This window comes from Oncorhynchus nerka, unplaced genomic scaffold, assembly GCF_034236695.1.
Source record: "Oncorhynchus nerka isolate Pitt River unplaced genomic scaffold, Oner_Uvic_2.0 unplaced_scaffold_1203, whole genome shotgun sequence".
NCBI classification, from domain to species: domain Eukaryota; kingdom Metazoa; phylum Chordata; class Actinopteri; order Salmoniformes; family Salmonidae; genus Oncorhynchus; species Oncorhynchus nerka.
This window is the reverse complement of record NW_027040128.1, coordinates 1-18,192: the sequence shown is the minus strand read 5'-3', so window position 1 is coordinate 18,192 and position 18,192 is coordinate 1. Positions and strand designations below refer to the sequence as shown.

Below are 18,192 nucleotides of genomic sequence, written 5' to 3'. Positions count from 1 at the left end.
CAGTTGTCTGTAATACTGGTGTAGTCAACATGCTGAGGAGTGGTCAGTTGTCTGTAATACTGGTGTAGTCAACATGCTGAGGAGAGGTCAGTTGTCTGTAATACTGGTGTAGTCAACATGCTGAGGAGTGGTCAGTTGTCTGTGAAGTACTGGTGTAGTCAACATGCTGAGGAGTGGTCAGTTGTCTGTAATACTGGTGTAGTCAACATGCTGAGGAGAGGTCAGTTGTCTGTAATACTGGTGTAGTCAACATGCTGAGGAGAGGTCAGTTGTCTGTAATACTGGTGTAGTCAACATGCTGAGGAGTGGTCAGTTGTCTGTAATACTGGTGTAGTCAACATGCTGAGGAGAGGTCAGTTGTCTGTAATACTGGTGTAGTCAACATGCTGAGGAGAGGTCAGTTGTCTGTAATACTGGTGTAGTCAAGGAGAGGTCATTGTCTGTAGGAGAGGAGTGGTCAGTTGTCTGTAATACTGGTGTAGTCAACATGCTGAGGAGTGGTCAGTTGTCTGTAATACTGGTGTAGTCAACATGCTGAGGAGGAGTGGTCAGTTGTCTGTAATACTGGTGTAGTCAACATGCTGAGGAGTGGTCAGTTGTCTGTAATACTGGTGTAGTCAACATGCTGAGGAGTGGTCAGTTGTCTGTAATACTGGTGTAGTCAACATGCTGAGGAGTGGTCAGTTGTCTGTAATACTGGTGTAGTCAACATGCTGAGGAGAGGTCAGTTGTCTGTAATACTGGTGGTCAGCTGAGGTCAGTTGTCTGTAATACTGGTGTAGTCAACATGCTGAGGAGAGGTCAGTTGTCTGTGTAGTCAACATGCTGAGGAGAGGTAGTCAACATGCTGAGGAGAGGTCAGTTGTCTGTAATACTGGTGTAGTCAACATGCTGAGGAGTGGTCAGTTGTCTGTAATACTGGTGTAGTCAACATGCTGAGGAGAGGTCAGTTGTCTGTAATACTGGTATAGTCAACATGCTGAGGAGTGGTACAGTTGTCTGTAATACTGGTGTAGTCAACATGCTGAGGAGAGGTCAGTTGTCTGTAATACTGGTATAGTCAACATGCTGAGGAGTGGTCAGTTGTCTGTAATACTGGTGTAGTCAACATGCTGAGGAGTGGTCAGTTGTCTGTAATACTGGTGTAGTCAACATGCTGAGGAGAGGTCAGTTGTCTGTAATACTGGTATAGTCAACATGCTGAGGAGTGGTCAGTTGTCTGTAATACTGGTGTAGTCAACATGCTGAGGAGTGGTCAGTTCTCTGTAATACTGGTGTAGTCAACATGCTGAGGAGTGGTCAGTTGTCTGTAATACTGGTATAGTCAACATGCTGAGGAGTGGTCAGTTGTCTGTAATACTGGTGTAGTCAACATGCTGAGGAGAGGTCAGTTGTCTGTAATACTGGTGTAGTCAACATGCTGAGGAGAGGTCAGTTGTCTGTAATACTGGTATAGTCAACATGCTGAGGAGTGGTCAGTTGTCTGTAATACTGGTGTAGTCAACATGCTGAGGAGAGGTCAGTTGTCTGTAATACTGGTATAGTCAACATGCTGAGGAGAGGTCAGTTGTCTGTAATACTGGTGTAGTCAACATGCTGAGGAGTGGTCAGTTGTCTGTAATACTGGTGTAGTCAACATGCTGAGGAGTGGTCAGTTGTCTGTAATACTGGTGTAGTCAACATGCTGAGGAGAGGTCAGTTGTCTGTAATACTGGTGTAGTCAACATGCTGAGGAGTGGTCAGTTGTCTGTAATACTGGTGTAGTCAACATGCTGAGGAGTGGTCAGTTGTCTATAATACTGGTGTAGTCAACATGCTGAGGAGTGGTCAGTTGTCTGTAATACTGGTGTAGTCAACATGCTGAGGAGAGGTCAGTTGTCTGTAATGCTGAGGAGTGGTCAGTTGTCTGTAATGCTGGTGTAGTCAACATGCTGAGGAGAGGTCAGTTGTCTGTAATACTGGTGTAGTCAACATGTTGAGGAGTGGTCAGTTGTCTGTAATACTGGTGTAGTCAACATGCTGAGGAGTGGTCAGTTGTCTGTAATACTGGTGTAGTCAACATGCTGAGAGGGTCAGTTGTCTGTAATACTGGTGTAGTCAACATGCTGAGGAGAGGTCAGTTGTCTGTAATACTGGTGTAGTCAACATGCTGAGGAGTGGTCAGTTGTCTGTAATACTGGTGTAGTCAACATGCTGAGGAGTGGTCAGTTGTCTGTAATACTGGTGTAGTCAACATGCTGAGGAGTGGTCAGTTGTCTGTAATACTGGTGTAGTCAACATGCTGAGGAGAGGTCAGTTGTCTGTAATACTGGTGTAGTCAACATGCTGAGGAGTGGTCAGTTGTCTGTAATGCTGGTGTAGTCAACATGCTGAGGAGAGGTCAGTTGTCTGTAATACTGGTGTAGTCAACATGCTGAGGAGAGGTCAGTTGTCTGTAATACTGGTGTAGTCAACATGCTGAGGAGAGGTCAGTTGTCTGTAATACTGGTATAGTCAACATGCTGAGGAGAGGTCAGTTGTCTGTAATACTGGTGTAGTCAACATGCTGAGGAGTGGTCAGTTGTCTGTAATACTGGTGTAGTCAACATGCTGAGGAGTGGTCAGTTGTCTGTAATACTGGTGTAGTCAACATGCTGAGGAGTGGTCAGTTGTCTGTAATACTGGTGTAGTCAACATGAGGAGTGGTCAGTTGTCTGTAATACTGGTGTAGTCAACATGAGGAGTGGTCAGTTGTCTGTAATACTGGTGTAGTCAACATGAGGAGTGGTCAGTTGTCTGTAATACTGGTGTAGTCAACATGCTGAGGAGTGGTCAGTTGTCTGTAATACTGGTGTAGTCAACATGCTGAGGAGTGGTCAGTTGTCTGTAATACTGGTGTAGTCAACATGCTGAGGAGTGGTCAGTTGTCTGTAATTTGCAGGTTTTCCTACTTACAAAGCAAGTAGAGGTCTGTAATTTTCATCATAGGTACACTTCAACTGTGAGAGACGGAATCTAAAACAAAAATCCAGAAAATCACATTGTATGATTTTTAAGTAATTAATTAGCATTTTATTGCATGACATAAGTACATGATCACCTACCAACTAGTAAGAATTCCAGCTCTCATAGACCTGTTAGTTTTTCTTTAAGAAGCCCTCCTGTTCTCCACCCATTACCTGTATTAACTGCACCTGTTCTCCACCCATTACCTGTATTAACTGCACCTGTTCTCCACTCATTACCTGTATTAACTGCACCTGTTCTCCACTCATTACCTGTATTAACTGCACCTGTTCTCCACTCATTACCTGTATTAACTGCACCTGTTCTCCACCCATTACCTGTATTAACTGCACCTGTTCTCCACCCATTACCTGTATTAACTGCACCTGTTCTCCACTCATTACCTGTATTAACTGCACCTGTTCTCCACCCATTACCTGTATTAACTGCACCTGTTCTCCACCCATTACCTGTATTAACTGCACCTGTTCTCCACTCATTACCTGTATTAACTGCACCTGTTCTCCACCCATTACCTGTATTAACTGCACCTGTTCTCCACTCATTACCTGTAACTGCACCTGTTCTCCACCCATTACCTGTATTAACTGCACCTGTTCTCCACCCATTACCTGTATTAACTGCACCTGTTCTCCACTCATTACCTGTATTAACTGCACCTGTTCTCCACCCATTACCTGTATTAACTGCACCTGTTCTCCACCCATTACCTGTATTAACTGCACCTGTTCTCCACCCATTACCTGTATTAACTGCACCTGTTCTCCACCCATTACCTGTATTAACTGCACCTGTTCTCCACCCATTACCTGTATTAACTGCACCTGTTCTCCACCCATTACCTGTATTAACTGCACCTGTTCTCCACCCATTACCTGTATTAACTGCACCTGTTCTCCACCCATTACCTGTATTAACTGCACCTGTTCTCCACCCATTACCTGTATTAACTGCACCTGTTCTCCACCCATTACCTGTATTAACTGCACCTGTTCTCCACCCATTACCTGTATTAACTGCACCTGTTCTCCACCCATTACCTGTATTAACTGCACCTGTTTGAACTCGTTACCTGTGTAAAAGACACCTGTCCACACACTCAATCAATCTACTCTTATTAAATAAATGGGAAATAGAGTAAATAATGGTGTATGTGTCTCTGTCTGACAGGTGTTCTCTCTGTGTCCCCAGGTGGTGTATGTCTCTCTGTGTCCCCAGGTGGTGTATGTCTCTCTGTGTCCCCAGGTGGTGTATGTGTCTCCGTCTGACAGGTGTTCTCTCTGTGTCCCCAGGTGGTGTATGTGTCTCCGTCTGACAGGTGTTCTCTCTGTTTCCCCAGGGTGTGTATGTGTCTCCGTCTGACAGGTTTTCTCTCTGTGTCCCCAGGTGGTGTGTGTGTGTCTCTGTCTGACAGGTGTTCTCTCTGTGTCCCCAGGTGGTGTATGTCTCTCTGTGTCCCCAGGTGGTGTATGTCTCTCTGTGTCCCCAGGTGGTGTATGTGTCTCCGTCTGACAGGTGTTCTCTCTGTGTCCCCAGGTGGTGTATGTGTCTCCGTCTGACAGGTGTTCTCTCTGTTTCCCCAGGGTGTGTATGTGTCTCCGTCTGACAGGTTTTCTCTCTGTGTCCCCAGGTGGTGTGTGTGTGTCTCTGTCTGACAGGTGTTCTCTCTGTGTCCCCAGGTGGTGTATGTGTCTCTGTCTGACAGGTGTTCTCTCTGTGTCCCCAGGTGGTGTATGTGTCTCTGTCTGACAGGTGTTCTCTCTGTGTCCCCAGGTGGTGTATGTGTCTCTGTGTCCCCAGGTGGTGTATGTGTCTCCGTCTGACAGGTGTTCTCTCTGTGTCCCCAGGTGGTGTATGTGTCTCTGTGTCCCCAGGTGGTGTATGTCTCTCTGTGTCCCCAGGTGGTGTATGTCTCTCTGTGTCCCCAGGTGGTGTATGTGTCTCTGTCTGACAGGTGTTCTCTCTGTGTCCCCAGGTGGTGTATGTGTCTCTGTCTGACAGGTGTTCTCTCTGTGTCCCCAGGTGGTGTATGTGTCTCTGTCTGACAGGTGTTCTCTCTGTGGCCCCAGGTGGTGTATGTGTCTCCGTCTGACAGGTGTTCTCTCTGTGTCCCCAGGTGGTGTATGTGTCTCTGTCTGACAGGTGTTCTCTCTGTGTCCCCAGGTGGTGTATGTCTCTCTGTGTCCCCAGGTGGTGTATGTCTCTCTGTGTCCCCAGGTGGTGTATGTCTCTCTGTGTCCCCAGGTGGTGTATGTGTCTCTCTGACAGGTGTTCTCTCTGTGTCCCCAGGTGGTGTATGTCTCTCTGTGTCCCCAGGTGGTGTATGTGTCTCTGTCTGACAGGTGTTCTCTCTGTGTCCCCAGGTGGTGTATGTCTCTCTGTGTCCCCAGGTGGTGTATGTGTCTCTCTGACAGGTGTTCTCTCTGTGTCCCCAGGTGGTGTATGTCTCTCTGTGTCCCCAGGTGGTGTATGTGTCTCTGTCTGACAGGTGTTCTCTCTGTGTCCCCAGGTGGTGTATGTGTCTCTGTCTGACAGGTGTTCTCTCTGTGTCCCCAGGTGGTGTATGTGTCTCTGTCTGACAGGTGTTCTCTCTGTGTCCCCAGGTGGTGTATGTGTCTCTGTCTGATAGGTGTTCTCTCTGTGTCCCCAGGTGGTGTATGTGTCTCCGTCTGACAGGTGTTCTCTCTGTGTCCCCAGGTGGTGTATGTGTCTCTGTGTCCCCAGATGGTGTATGTGTCTCCGTCTGACAGGTGTTCTCTCTGTGTCCCCAGGTGGTGTATGTGTCTCTGTCTGACAGGTGTTCTCTCTGTGTCCCCAGGTGGTGTATGTGTCTCCGTCTGACAGGTGTTCTCTCTGTGTCCCCAGGTGGTGTATGTGTCTCTGTGTCCCCAGATGGTGTATGTGTCTCCGTCTGACAGGTGTTCTCTCTGTGTCCCCAGGTGGTGTATGTGTCTCTGTCTGACAGGTGTTCTCTCTGTGTCCCCAGGTGGTGTATGTGTCTCTGTCTGACAGGTGTTCTCTCTGTGTCCCCAGGTGGTGTATGTCTGTCTGTCTGACAGGTGTTCTCTCTGTGTCCCCAGGTGGTGTATGTGTCTCTGTCTGACAGGTGTTCTCTCTGTGTCCCCAGGTGGTGTATGTGTCTCTGTCTGACAGGTGTTCTCTCTGTGTCCCCAGGTGGTGTATGTCTCTCTGTGTCCCCAGGTGGTGTATGTGTCTCCGTCTGACAGGTGTTCTCTCTGTGTCCCCAGGTGGTGTATGTGTCTCCGTCTGACAGGTGTTCTCTCTGTGTCCCCAGGTGGTGTATGTCTCTCTGTGTCCCCAGGTGGTGTATGTGTCTCCGTCTGACAGGTGTTCTCTCTGTGTCCCCAGGTGGTGTATGTGTCTCCGTCTGACAGGTGTTCTCTCTGTGTCCCCAGGTGGTGTATGTGTCTCTGAGTGTGTGTGTTGCCGTGCTGTGTGTGTTTGAGGTTGGCCGGGAGGAGTGTGTGTGTGTGTTGGGTAATGTTCGGGGGCAGAGTGTGGTGGTGATTGGGAAGGTGTTTGTGTGGCTGTGTGTGTTGTTGTTTGGTGTGTGTGTTCAGCATCACCACAGCCGAGTGAGGAGCAGAGGATATACCTCCGCCCTTCTCATCAGAGACAACACCCTGAAACACCTGCCCTTCCTCATCCACTCTGCAGGTAAACACCCTGAAACACCTGCCCTTCCTCATCCACTCTGCAGGTACACCTGCATCTCAGTGCAATAGGCATCACTACAGTCCTTGGTTTGAATCCAGGCTGTATCACATCCGAACGTGGTAAGGAGTCCCATAGGGGCGGTGCATAATTGGCCCATCGTCGTCCGGGTTTGGCCAGGGGGGAAGGCCGTCGTTGGCCGGGGGGAGGCCGTCGTTGCTGAACCTGAATCAGTTCTTAACTAGTTAAATAAAGCAGGACAGTAGGTCCACCTCCTAACCCTAACATCCTGGTACTGGTCTCTGTGTAGTTGTTGGTTAGTTCTCCTCCAGTTGAATGTGTTACAGCAGGTCCACCTCCTAACCCTAACATCCTGGTACTGGTCTCTGTGTAGTTGTTGGTTAGTTCTCCTCCAGTTGAATGTGTTACAGCAGGTCCACCTCCTAACCCTAACATCCTGGTACTGGTCTCTGTGTAGTTGTTGGTTAGTTCTCCTCCAGTTGAATGTGTTACAGCAGGTCCACCTCCTAACCCTAACATCCTGGTACTGGTCTCTGTGTAGTTGTTGGTTAGTTCTCCTCCAGTTGAATGTGTTACAGCAGGTCCACCTCCTAACCCTAACATCCTGGTACTGGTCTCTGTGTAGTTGTTGGTTAGTTCTCCTCCAGTTGAATGTGTTACAGCAGGTCCACCTCCTAACCCTAACATCCTGGTACTGGTCTCTGTGTAGTTGTTGGTTAGTTCTCCTCCAGTTGAATGTGTTACAGCAGGTCCACCTCCTAACCCTAACATCCTGGTACTGGTCTCTGTGTAGTTGTTGGTTAGTTCTCCTCCAGTTGAATGTGTTACAGCAGGTCCACCTCCTAACCCTAACATCCTGGTACTGGTCTCTGTGTAGTTGTTGGTTAGTTCTCCTCCAGTTGAATGTTTTACAGCAGGTCCACCTCCTAACCCTAACATCCTGGTACTGGTCTCTGTGTAGTTGTTGGTTAGTTCTCCTCCAGTTGAATGTGTTACAGCAGGTCCACCTCCTAACCCTAACATCCTGGTACTGGTCTCTGTGTAGTTGTTGGTTAGTTCTCCTCCAGTTGAATGTGTTACAGCAGGTCCACCTCCTAACCCTAACATCCTGGTACCGGTCTCTGTGTAGTTGTTGGTTAGTTCTCCTCCAGTTGAATGTTATACAGCAGGTCCACCTCCTAACCCTAACATCCTGGTACTGGTCTCTGTGTGTGTGTGTGTGTGTGTGTGTGTGTGTGTGTGTGTGTGTAGGGAACACGGCGGTGTTGGTGGTCATGTCAGCTGATCTGCCAGATCATCTTCCTGTTTATCTGCTGCTAGGGATTCTGGGACTGGAGCTCCTGGTCTCTCTGCCTTATCTGATCATCTACACAGGTATCTACACCTACACAGGTACCCCCCCCCCTCCCCTCCCCCAGCCTGTCTATAGAGTGATCTACATCACAGGTACCCCCCCCTCCCCCCAGCCTGTCCCATCACAGGTCCCCCCTCCCCCCCCAGCCTGTCTATAGAGTGATCTACATCACAGGTACCCCCCCCTCCCCTCCCCTCCCCCAGCCTGTCTATAGAGTGATCTACATCACAGGTACCCCCCCCCCTCCCCTCCCCAGCCTGTCTATAGAGTGATCTACATCACAGGTACCCCCCTCCCCCCCCCCTCCCCCAGCCTGTCTATAGAGTGATCTACATCACAGGTACCCCCCTCCCCTCCCCTCCCCCAGCCTGTCTATAGAGTGATCTACATCACAGGTACCCCCTCCCCCTCCCCCCCCAGCCTGTCTATAGAGTGATCTACATCACAGGTACCCCCTCCCCTCCCCTCCCCCAGCCTGTCTATAGAGTGATCTACATCACAGGTACCCCCCCCTCCCCTCCCCCCCCAGCCTGTCTATAGAGTGATCTACATCACAGGTACCCCCTCCCTCCCCTCCCCCAGCCTGTCTATAGAGTGATCTACATCACAGGTACCCCCTCCCCCCCCCCCAGCCTGTCTATAGAGTGATCTACATCACAGGTACCCCCTCCCCTCCCCTCCCCCAGCCTGTCTATAGAGTGATCTACATCACAGGTACCCCCTCCCCTCCCCTCCCCTCCCCTCCCCCAGCCTGTCTATAGAGTGATCTACATCACAGGTACCCCCTCCCCCTCCCCCTCCCCAGCCTGTCTATAGAGTGATCTACATCACAGGTACCCCCCCCCCCCCCCCCCAGCCTGTCTATAGAGTGATCTACATCACAGGTACCCCCTCCCCCTCCCCTCCCCCAGCCTGTCTATAGAGTGATCTACATCACAGGTACCCCCTCCCCCTCCCCTCCCCCAGCCTGTCTATAGAGTGATCTACATCACAGGTACCCCCTCCCCTCCCCTCCCCCAGCCTGTCTATAGAGTGATCTACATCACAGGTACCCCCTCCCCTCCCCTCCCCCAGCCTGTCTATAGAGTGATCTACATCACAGGTACCCCCTCCCCTCCCCTCCCCCAGCCTGTCTATAGAGTGATCTACATCACAGGTACCCCCTCCCCCCCCCCCCCTCCCTACATCACAGGTACCTCCCCCTCCCCCTCCCCAGCCTGTCTATAGAGTGATCTACATCACAGGTACCCCCTCCCCCCCCTCCCCCAGCCTGTCTATAGAGTGATCTACATCACAGGTACCCCCCCTCCCCCTCCCCTCCCCAGCCTGTCTATAGAGTGATCTACATCACAGGTACCCCCTCCCCCTCCCCCCCCCAGCCTGTCTATAGAGTGATCTACAGGTCACCCCTCCCCAGCCTGTACCCCCTCCTCCCCTCCCCAGCCTGTCTATAGAGTGATCTACATCACAGGTACCCCCCTCCCCTCCCCCCAGCCTGTCTATAGAGTGATCTACATCACAGGTACCCCCTCCCCAGCCTGTCTATAGAGTGATCTACATCACAGGTACCCCCCTCCTCCCCTCCCCCAGCCTGTCTATAGAGTGATCTACATCACAGGTACCCCCCCCCCTCCCCCAGCCTGTCTATAGAGTGATCTACATCACAGGTACCCCCTCCCCCCCCTCCCCTCCCCAGCCTGTCTATAGAGTGATCTACATCACAGGTACCCCCTCCCCTCCCCTCCCCCAGCCTGTCTATCAGAGTGATCTACATCACAGGTACCCCCTCCCCCTCCCCTCCCCCAGCCTGTCTATAGAGTGATCTACATCACAGGTACCCCCTCCCCTCCCCCCCAGCCTGTCTATAGAGTGATCTACATCACAGGTACCCCCTCCCCTCCCCCCCAGCCTGTCTATAGAGTGATCTACATCACAGGTACCCCCTCCCCTCCCCCTCCCCCAGCCTGTCTATAGAGTGATCTACATCACAGGTACCCCCCTCCCCTCCCTCCCCTCCCCCAGCCTGTCTATAGAGTGATCTACATCACAGGTACCCCCTCCCCCTCCCCCCAGCCTGTCTATAGAGTGATCTACATCACAGGTACCCCCTCCCCTCCCCCCCAGCCTGTCTATAGAGTGATCTACATCACAGGTACCCCCCCCCCCTCCCCAGCCTGTCTATAGAGTGATCTACATCACAGGTACCCCCTCCCCCTCCCCTCCCCCCCAGCCTGTCTATAGAGTGATCTACATCACAGGTACCCCCTCCCCCCTCCCCCAGCCTGTCTATAGAGTGATCTACATCACAGGTACCCCCTCCCCCCTCCCCTCCCCCAGCCTGTCTATAGAGTGATCTACATCACAGGTACCCCCCCCTCCCCAGCCTCCCCTACATCACAGGTACCCCCCCCCCTCCCCCCCCTGTATAGCCTGTCTATAGAGTGATCTACATCACAGGTACCCCCCCCTCCCCTCCCCCAGCCTGTCTATAGAGTGATCTACATCACAGGTACCCCCTCCCCCTCCCCCCCCAGCCTGTCTATAGAGTGATCTACATCACAGGTACCCCCTCCCCTCCCCTCCCCAGCCTGTCTATAGAGTGATCTACATCACAGGTACCCCCTCCCCTCCCCTCCCCCAGCCTGTCTATAGAGTGATCTACATCACAGGTACCCCCCTCCCCCTCCCCCTCCCCCAGCCTGTCTATAGAGTGATCTACATCACAGGTACCCCCCTCCCCCCCCCCCCAGCCTGTCTATAGAGTGATCTCACAGGTCCCTCCCCCCTCCCCAGCCTGTCTAGAGTGATCCCATCCTCCCCTCCCCTCCCCAGCCTGTCTATAGAGTGATCTACATCACAGGTACCCCCTCCCCTCCCCCAGCCTGTCTATAGAGTGATCTACATCACAGGTACCCCCTCCCCTCCCCCCCAGCCTGTCTATAGAGTGATCTACATCACAGGTACCCCCTCCCCTCCCCCCCCCCCCAGCCTGTCTATAGAGTGATCTACATCACAGGTACCCCCTCCCCCCCTCCCCTCCCCCAGCCTGTCTATAGAGTGATCTACATCACAGGTACCCCCTCCCCTCCCCTCCCCCCCAGCCTGTCTATAGAGTGATCTACATCACAGGTACCCCCCTCCCCTCCCCCAGCCTGTCTATAGAGTGATCTACATCACAGGTACCCCCTCCCCTCCCCCCCCCAGCCTGTCTATAGAGTGATCTACATCACAGGTACCCCCTCCCCTCCCCTATAGAGTGATCTACATCCAGGTACCCCCTCCCCCCCTCCCCCAGCCTGTCTATAGAGTGATCTACATCACAGGTACCCCCCTCCCCCCCCCCAGCCTGTCTATAGAGTGATCTACATCACAGGTACCCCCTCCCCCTCCCCAGCCTGTCCCCTACATCACAGGTAGCCTGTCTATAGAGTGATCTACATCACAGGTACCCCCCCCCCTCCCCTCCCCAGCCTGTCTATAGAGTGATCTACATCACAGGTACCCCCTCCCCCTCCCTCCCCCAGCCTGTCTATAGAGTGATCTACATCACAGGTACCCCCCTCCCCCCCTCCCCCAGCCTGTCTATAGAGTGATCTACATCACAGGTACCCCCTCCCCCTCCCTCCCCAGCCTGTCTATAGAGTGATCTACATCACAGGTACCCCCTCCCCCCCTCCCCTCCCCAGCCTGTCTATAGAGTGATCTACATCACAGGTACCCCCTCCCCTCCCCTCCCCCCAGCCTGTCTATAGAGTGATCTACACAGGTACCCCCTCCCCCCCCCCAGCCTGTCTATAGAGTGATCTACATCACAGGTACCCCCTCCCCTCCCCTCCCCCAGCCTGTCTATAGAGTGATCTACATCACAGGTACCCCTCCCCTCCCCTCCCCCTCCCCCAGCCTGTCTATAGAGTGATCTACATCACAGGTACCCCCTCCCCTCCTACATCACAGGTCCCCTCCCCAGCCTGTCTATAGAGTGATCTACATCACAGGTACCCCCCTCCCCTCCCCTCCCCCAGCCTGTCTATAGAGTGATCTACATCACAGGTACCCCCTCCCCTCCCCTCCCCAGCCTGTCTATAGAGTGATCTACATCACAGGTACCCCCTCCCCTCCCCTCCCCCAGCCTGTCTATAGAGTGATCTACATCACAGGTACCCCTCCCCTCCCCCCCAGCCTGTCTATAGAGTGATCTACATCACAGGTACCCCCTCCCCCCCCAGCCTGTCTATAGAGTGATCTACATCACAGGTACCCCCTCCCCTCCCCTCCCCCAGCCTGTCTATAGAGTGATCTACATCACAGGTACCCCCCCCCCCTCCCCCAGCCTGTCTATAGAGTGATCTACATCACAGGTACCCCCTCCCCTCCCCTCCCCCAGCCTGTCTATAGAGTGATCTACATCACAGGTACCCCCCCCCTCCCCATCCAGGTCCCCCAGCCTGTCTATAGAGTGATCTACATCACAGGTACCCCCTCCCCTCCCCTCCCCCAGCCTGTCTATAGAGTGATCTACATCACAGGTACCCCCTCCCCCCCTCCCCCAGCCTGTCTATAGAGTGATCTACATCACAGGTACCCCCTCCCCCCTCCCCCAGCCTGTCTAAGAGTGATCTACTCAGGCTGCCTCCCCAGCCTCTAACCACCAGGCTGCCTGCCTCCTCTAACCACAGGCTGCCTGCCTCCTCCTCCCCACCCCAGGCTGTCTGATCTACATCACAGGTACCCCCTCCCCCTCCCCAGCCTGTCTATAGAGTGATCTACATCACAGGCTGCCTCCCCTCCCCCAGCCTGTCTAGGCTGCCAGGTACCTCCCCCTCCCACCAGGAGTGATCTACCTGCCTCCCTCCCCTCCCCAGCCTGTCTATAGAGTGATCTAACCACACAGGCTACCTGCCTCCCCCTCCCTCCCACCACCAGGCTGCCTGTCCTCTAACCATCTACATCACAGGCCCCCTCCCTCCCCCAGCCTGTCTAGGCTACCTCACAGGTACCTCCCCTCCCCCTCCACCCAGGCTGTCTGAGTGATCTAACCACAGGCTGCCCCCTCCTCCTCCCTCCCCACCTGTCTAGGCTGCATCACAGGTACTCCTCCCCTCCCCAGGCTGTCTAGAGTGATCTAACATCACAGGCTACCCCCTGCCTCCTCCCCCCTAACCTGTCTAGAGTGATCTACATCACAGGTACCTCCTAACCACCCCTCCCCCAGCCTGCCTGATCTAATCACAGGTACCTGCCTCCCCAACCACTAGGCTGCCTCCTCCTCTCCCCCAGCCTGTCCTATAGAGTCTCTAACCACAGGCTGCCTGCCTCCCCTCCCACCAGCCTGTCTATAGAGTGATCTACATCACAGGTACCCCCTGCCTCCTCCTCCCCCACTGGCTGATCCTGCCTCCTCTAACCACCAGGCTGCCTGCCCTCCCACAGCTAACCATCACAGGTACTACCTCCCTCCCCTAGCCTGTCTAACCACAGGCCACCCTGCCTCCTCCCCACTCCCCACCAGGCTACCTGCCTCCTCTAACCACTAGGGTACCTGCCTCCTCCCCAGCCTGTCTAACCATCACAGGCTACCCCCCTCCCTCCTCTACCCCAGCCTGTCTAACTACATCACAGGTACCCCCCCCCTCCCCCCTGCCTGTCCTAGAACCACACAGGCTACCTGCCCCTCCCCCAGCCTGTCTAAGTGATCCATCACAGGCTACCTCCTCCCTCCCCCAGCCTGTCTATAGAGTGATCCTGCAGGTCCCTAACCCCTCCCCTCCCCCAGCCTGTCTAACTACATCACAGGTACCCCCTCCCCTCCCCCCCAGCCTGTCTATAGAGTGATCTACATCACAGGTACCCCCCTCCCCTCCCCAGCCTGTCTAACCTACATCAGGCCCCCTCCCCCTCCCCTCCCCCAGCTGTCTGAGTGATCTACATCACAGGCTGCCCCTCCCCCAGCCTCTAACCATCAGGTACCCCTGCCTACCCCCCCCTCCCTCCCCCCCTCCCCAGCCTGTCTAGAGTGATCCATCCTCCCCCCCTCCCCAGCCTGTCTATAGAGTGATCTACATCACAGGTACCCCCTGCCTCCTCTCCCACCAGGCTGCCTGAGTGATCCACAGGTACAACCACTAGGCTGCCTGCCTCCTAGAGTGATCTAACCACTAGGCTCCTGCCTCCTCTAAGCCTGTCTAGAGCATCACAGGTACCCCCCCTCCCCCCCCCAGCCTGTCTATAGAGTGATCTACATCACAGGTACCCCTCCTCCCTCCTCCAGCCACTATAGAGTGATCTACATCACAGGTACCCCCTCCCCTCCCCTCCCCAGCCTGTCTATAGAGTGATCTCCTAACCACTAGGCTGCCTCCCTCCTCTAACCACTCAGGTACCCCTCCCCAGCCTGTCTACAGAGTGATCTACATCACAGGCCACCCTCCCTCCTCCCCTCCCCAGCCTGTCTATAGAGTGATCTACATCACAGGTACTACCCCTCCCCTCCCACCAGGCTACCTGCCTCCCTCCCCAGCCTGTCTAACTACATCACAGGTACCCCCTCCCTCCCCCAGCCTGTCTATAGCCTGATCTAATCACAGGCTACCTGCCTCCTCTAACCACCTCATAGGTACTACCTGCCTCCTCTAACCACTACATCAGGTACCCCCTCCCCTCCCCCCCAGCCTGTCTATAGAGTGACTCTACCTCCTCCTCCCCAGCCACTAGGTGATCTACCTGCCTCCCCTCCCCAGCCTGTCTACCTAGAGTGATCTAATCACAGGCTACCCCCTCCCCTCCCCCAGCCTGTCTATAGAGCTACATCACAGGTACCCCCTCCCCTCCCACTCCCCCTCCTGTAGCCTGTCTCTAGAGTGATCTACATCACAGGTACCCCCTCCCCCCTCCCCCCAGCCTGTCTAGGCTAGAGTGATCTACATCACAGGTAACCCCCTCCCTGCCTCCCCAGCCTGTCTAGGCTGATGGTCCCCCTCCCACTCCCCCTGCCTGCCTCCTCTAACCACATCAGGCTGCCTCCCCTCTAACCAGCCTGTCTATAGAGTGATCTACATCACAGGTACCCCCTCCTCCCCCTCCCCAGCCTGTCTATAGAGTGATCTACATCACAGGTTACCTCCCTCCCTCCCCTCCCCCAGCCTGTCTATAGAGTGATCTACATCACAGGTACCCCTCCCTGCCCCCTCCCCCAGCCTCCCCCACAGGCTGCCTCCCCCCAGCTGATCCTAACCATCACTGCCTGCCTCCCCTCCCCTAGGCCTGTCTATAGAGTGATCCATCACAGGTACCCCTCCCCCCTCCCCAGCCTGTCTATAGAGTGATCTACATCACAGGTACCCCTCCCCTCCCCTAGGCCCAGCCTGTCTAACCACCAGAGCCTGATCTACATCACAGGTACCCCCTCCCCTCCCCCAGCCTGTCTATAGAGTGATCTACATCACAGGTACCCCTCCCCTCCCCTCCCCCAGCCTGTCTATAGAGTGATCTACATCACACCCCCTCCCCTCCTCCCCAGCCTGTCTATAGAGTGATCCCCCCCTCCCCTCCCCCCCCCAGCCTGTCTATAGAGTGATCTACATCACAGGTACCCCCCTCCCCTCCCCAGCCTGTCTATAGAGTGATCTACATCACAGGTACCCCCTCCCCTCCCCTCCCCCAGCCTGTCTATAGAGTGATCTACATCACAGGTACCCCCCCCCTCCCCTCCCCCAGCCTGTCTATAGAGTGATCTAGGTACCTGCCTGTCTATAGAGTGATCTACATCACAGGTACCCCCTCCCCTCCCCCTCCCCAGCCTCTATAGAGGATCCCTCCCCCAGCCTGTCTATAGAGTGATCTACATCACAGGTGACCCCCTCCCCTCCCCTCCCCCAGCCTGTCTATAGAGTGATCTACATCACAGGTACCCCTCCCCTCCCCTCCCCCAGCCTGTCTATAGAGTGATCTACATCACAGGTACCCCCTCCCCCTCCCCTCCCCAGCCTGTCTATAGAGTGATCTACATCACAGGTACCCCCTCCCCTCCCCTCCCCCAGCCTGTCTATAGAGTGATCTACATCACAGGTACCCCCTCCCCCTCCCCTCCCCAGCCTGTCTATAGAGTGATCTACATCACAGGTACCCCCTCCCCTCCCCCAGCCTGTCCTCCCCAGCCTGTCTATAGAGTGATCTACATCACAGGTACCCCCCTCCCCTCCCCCTCCCCCAGCCTGTCTATAGAGTGATCTACATCACAGGTACCCCTCCCCCCTCCCCTCCCCCAGCCTGTCTATAGAGTGATCTACATCACAGGTACCCCCTCCTCCCCTCCCCCAGCCTGTCTATAGAGTGATCTACATCACAGGTACCCCCCTCCTCCCCCAGCCTCCCCCCTCCCCCCAGCCTGTCTATAGAGTGATCTACATCACCCCCTCACAGGTACCCCCTCCCCTCCCCCCTCCCCCAGCCTGTCTAGCCTAGAGTGATCTACATCACAGGTACCCCCTCCCCTCCCCCCCCCCCCAGCCTGTCTATAGAGTGATCTACATCACAGGTACCCCCTCCCCTCCCCTCCCCCAGCCTGTCTATAGAGTGATCTACATCACAGGTACCCCCCTCCCCCTCCAGCCTGTCTATAGAGTGATCTACATCACAGGTACCCCCTCCCCTCCCCCCTCCCCCAGCCTGTCTATAGAGTGATCTACATCACAGGTACCCCTCCCCTCCCCTCCCCCAGCCTGTCTATAGAGTGATCTACATCACAGGTACCCCCTCCCCTCCCTCCCCCAGCCTGTCTATAGAGTGATCTACATCACAGGTACCCCCTCCCCCCTCCCCAGCCTGTCTATAGAGTGATCTACATCACAGGTACCCCCCCCCCTCCCCTCCCCAGCCTGTCTATAGAGTGATCTACATCACAGGTACCCCCTCCCCCCCCAGCCTGTCCCCTCCCCCCTCCCCCCCAGCCTGTCTATAGAGTGATCTACATCACAGGTACCCCCTCCCCCCCCCCCCAGCCTGTCTATAGAGTGATCTACATCACAGGTACCCCCTCCCCTCCCCTCCCCCCAGCCTGTCTATAGAGTGATCTACATCACAGGTACCCCTCCCCCTCCCCTCCCCCAGCCTGTCTATAGAGTGATCTACATCACAGGTACCCCCTCCCCTCCCCTCCCCCAGCCTGTCTATAGAGTGATCTACATCACAGGTACCCCCTCCCCTCCCCCCCCCCCCAGCCTGTCTATAGAGTGATCTAGCCCCTCACAGGTACCCCCCTCCCCTCCCCCAGCCTGTCCCCACAGCCTCCCCCTCCCCTCCCCTGTCTATAGAGTGATCTACATCACAGGTACCCCCTCCCCCCCCCCTCCCCAGCCTGTCTATAGAGTGATCTACATCACAGGTACCCCCCTCCCCCCCCAGCCTCCTACATCACAGGTCCCCCCCTCCTCCCCAGCCTGTCTATAGAGTGATCTACATCACAGGTACCCCCTCCCCCTCCCCTCCCCCCCCAGCCTGTCTATAGAGTGATCTACATCACAGGTACCCCCTCCCCCCTCCTCCCCTCCCCAGCCTGTCTATAGAGTGATCTACATCACAGGTACCCCCTCCCCCTCCCCAGCCTGTCTATAGAGTGATCTACATCACAGGTACCCCCCTCCCCCTCCCCCAGCCTGTCTATAGAGTGATCTACATCACAGGTACCCCCTCCCCCTCCCCTCCCCAGCCTGTCTATAGAGTGATCTACATCACAGGTACCCCCTCCCCTCCCCCTCTCCTCCCCAGCCCCTACATCACAGGTCCCCCTCCCCTCCCCCAGCCTGTCTATAGAGTGATCTACATCACAGGTACCCCCCCCTCCCCTCCCCCTCCCCCCCTCCTCCCCCTCCCCCAGCCTGTCTATAGAGTGATCTACATCACAGGTACCCCCTCCCCCCCCAGCCTGTCCCATCACAGGTCCCCCCCTCCCCCAGCCTGTCTGATAGAGTGATCTACATCACAGGTACCCCCCTCCCCTCCCCCCCAGCCTGTCTATAGAGTGATCTACATCACAGGTACCCCCTCCCCTCCCCCAGCCTGTCTATAGAGTGATCTACATCACAGGTACCCCCCTCCCCCTCCCCCAGCCTGTCTATAGAGTGATCTACATCACAGGTACC

The 18,192-nt window shown here is 55.0% G+C and overlaps 1 protein-coding gene across 1 annotated transcript in view; it reads left to right on the top strand.

Moving 5' to 3' along the window:
- Window positions 1-8,094, top strand: part of LOC135569097 (transmembrane protein 192-like) — a gene marked incomplete at its 3' end in the record, with an annotated part of 30,682 nt that extends 22,588 nt beyond the window's left edge. The window contains exons 3-5 of the mRNA XM_065015941.1: window positions 6,423-6,626; window positions 6,685-6,727; window positions 7,954-8,094. Of these exons, the coding sequence (XP_064872013.1) occupies window positions 6,423-6,626; window positions 6,685-6,727; window positions 7,954-8,094 (388 nt within the window). The remainder of the gene's footprint in view (window positions 1-6,422; window positions 6,627-6,684; window positions 6,728-7,953) is intronic.
- Between the last annotated feature and the right edge of the window lie 10,098 nt (window positions 8,095-18,192).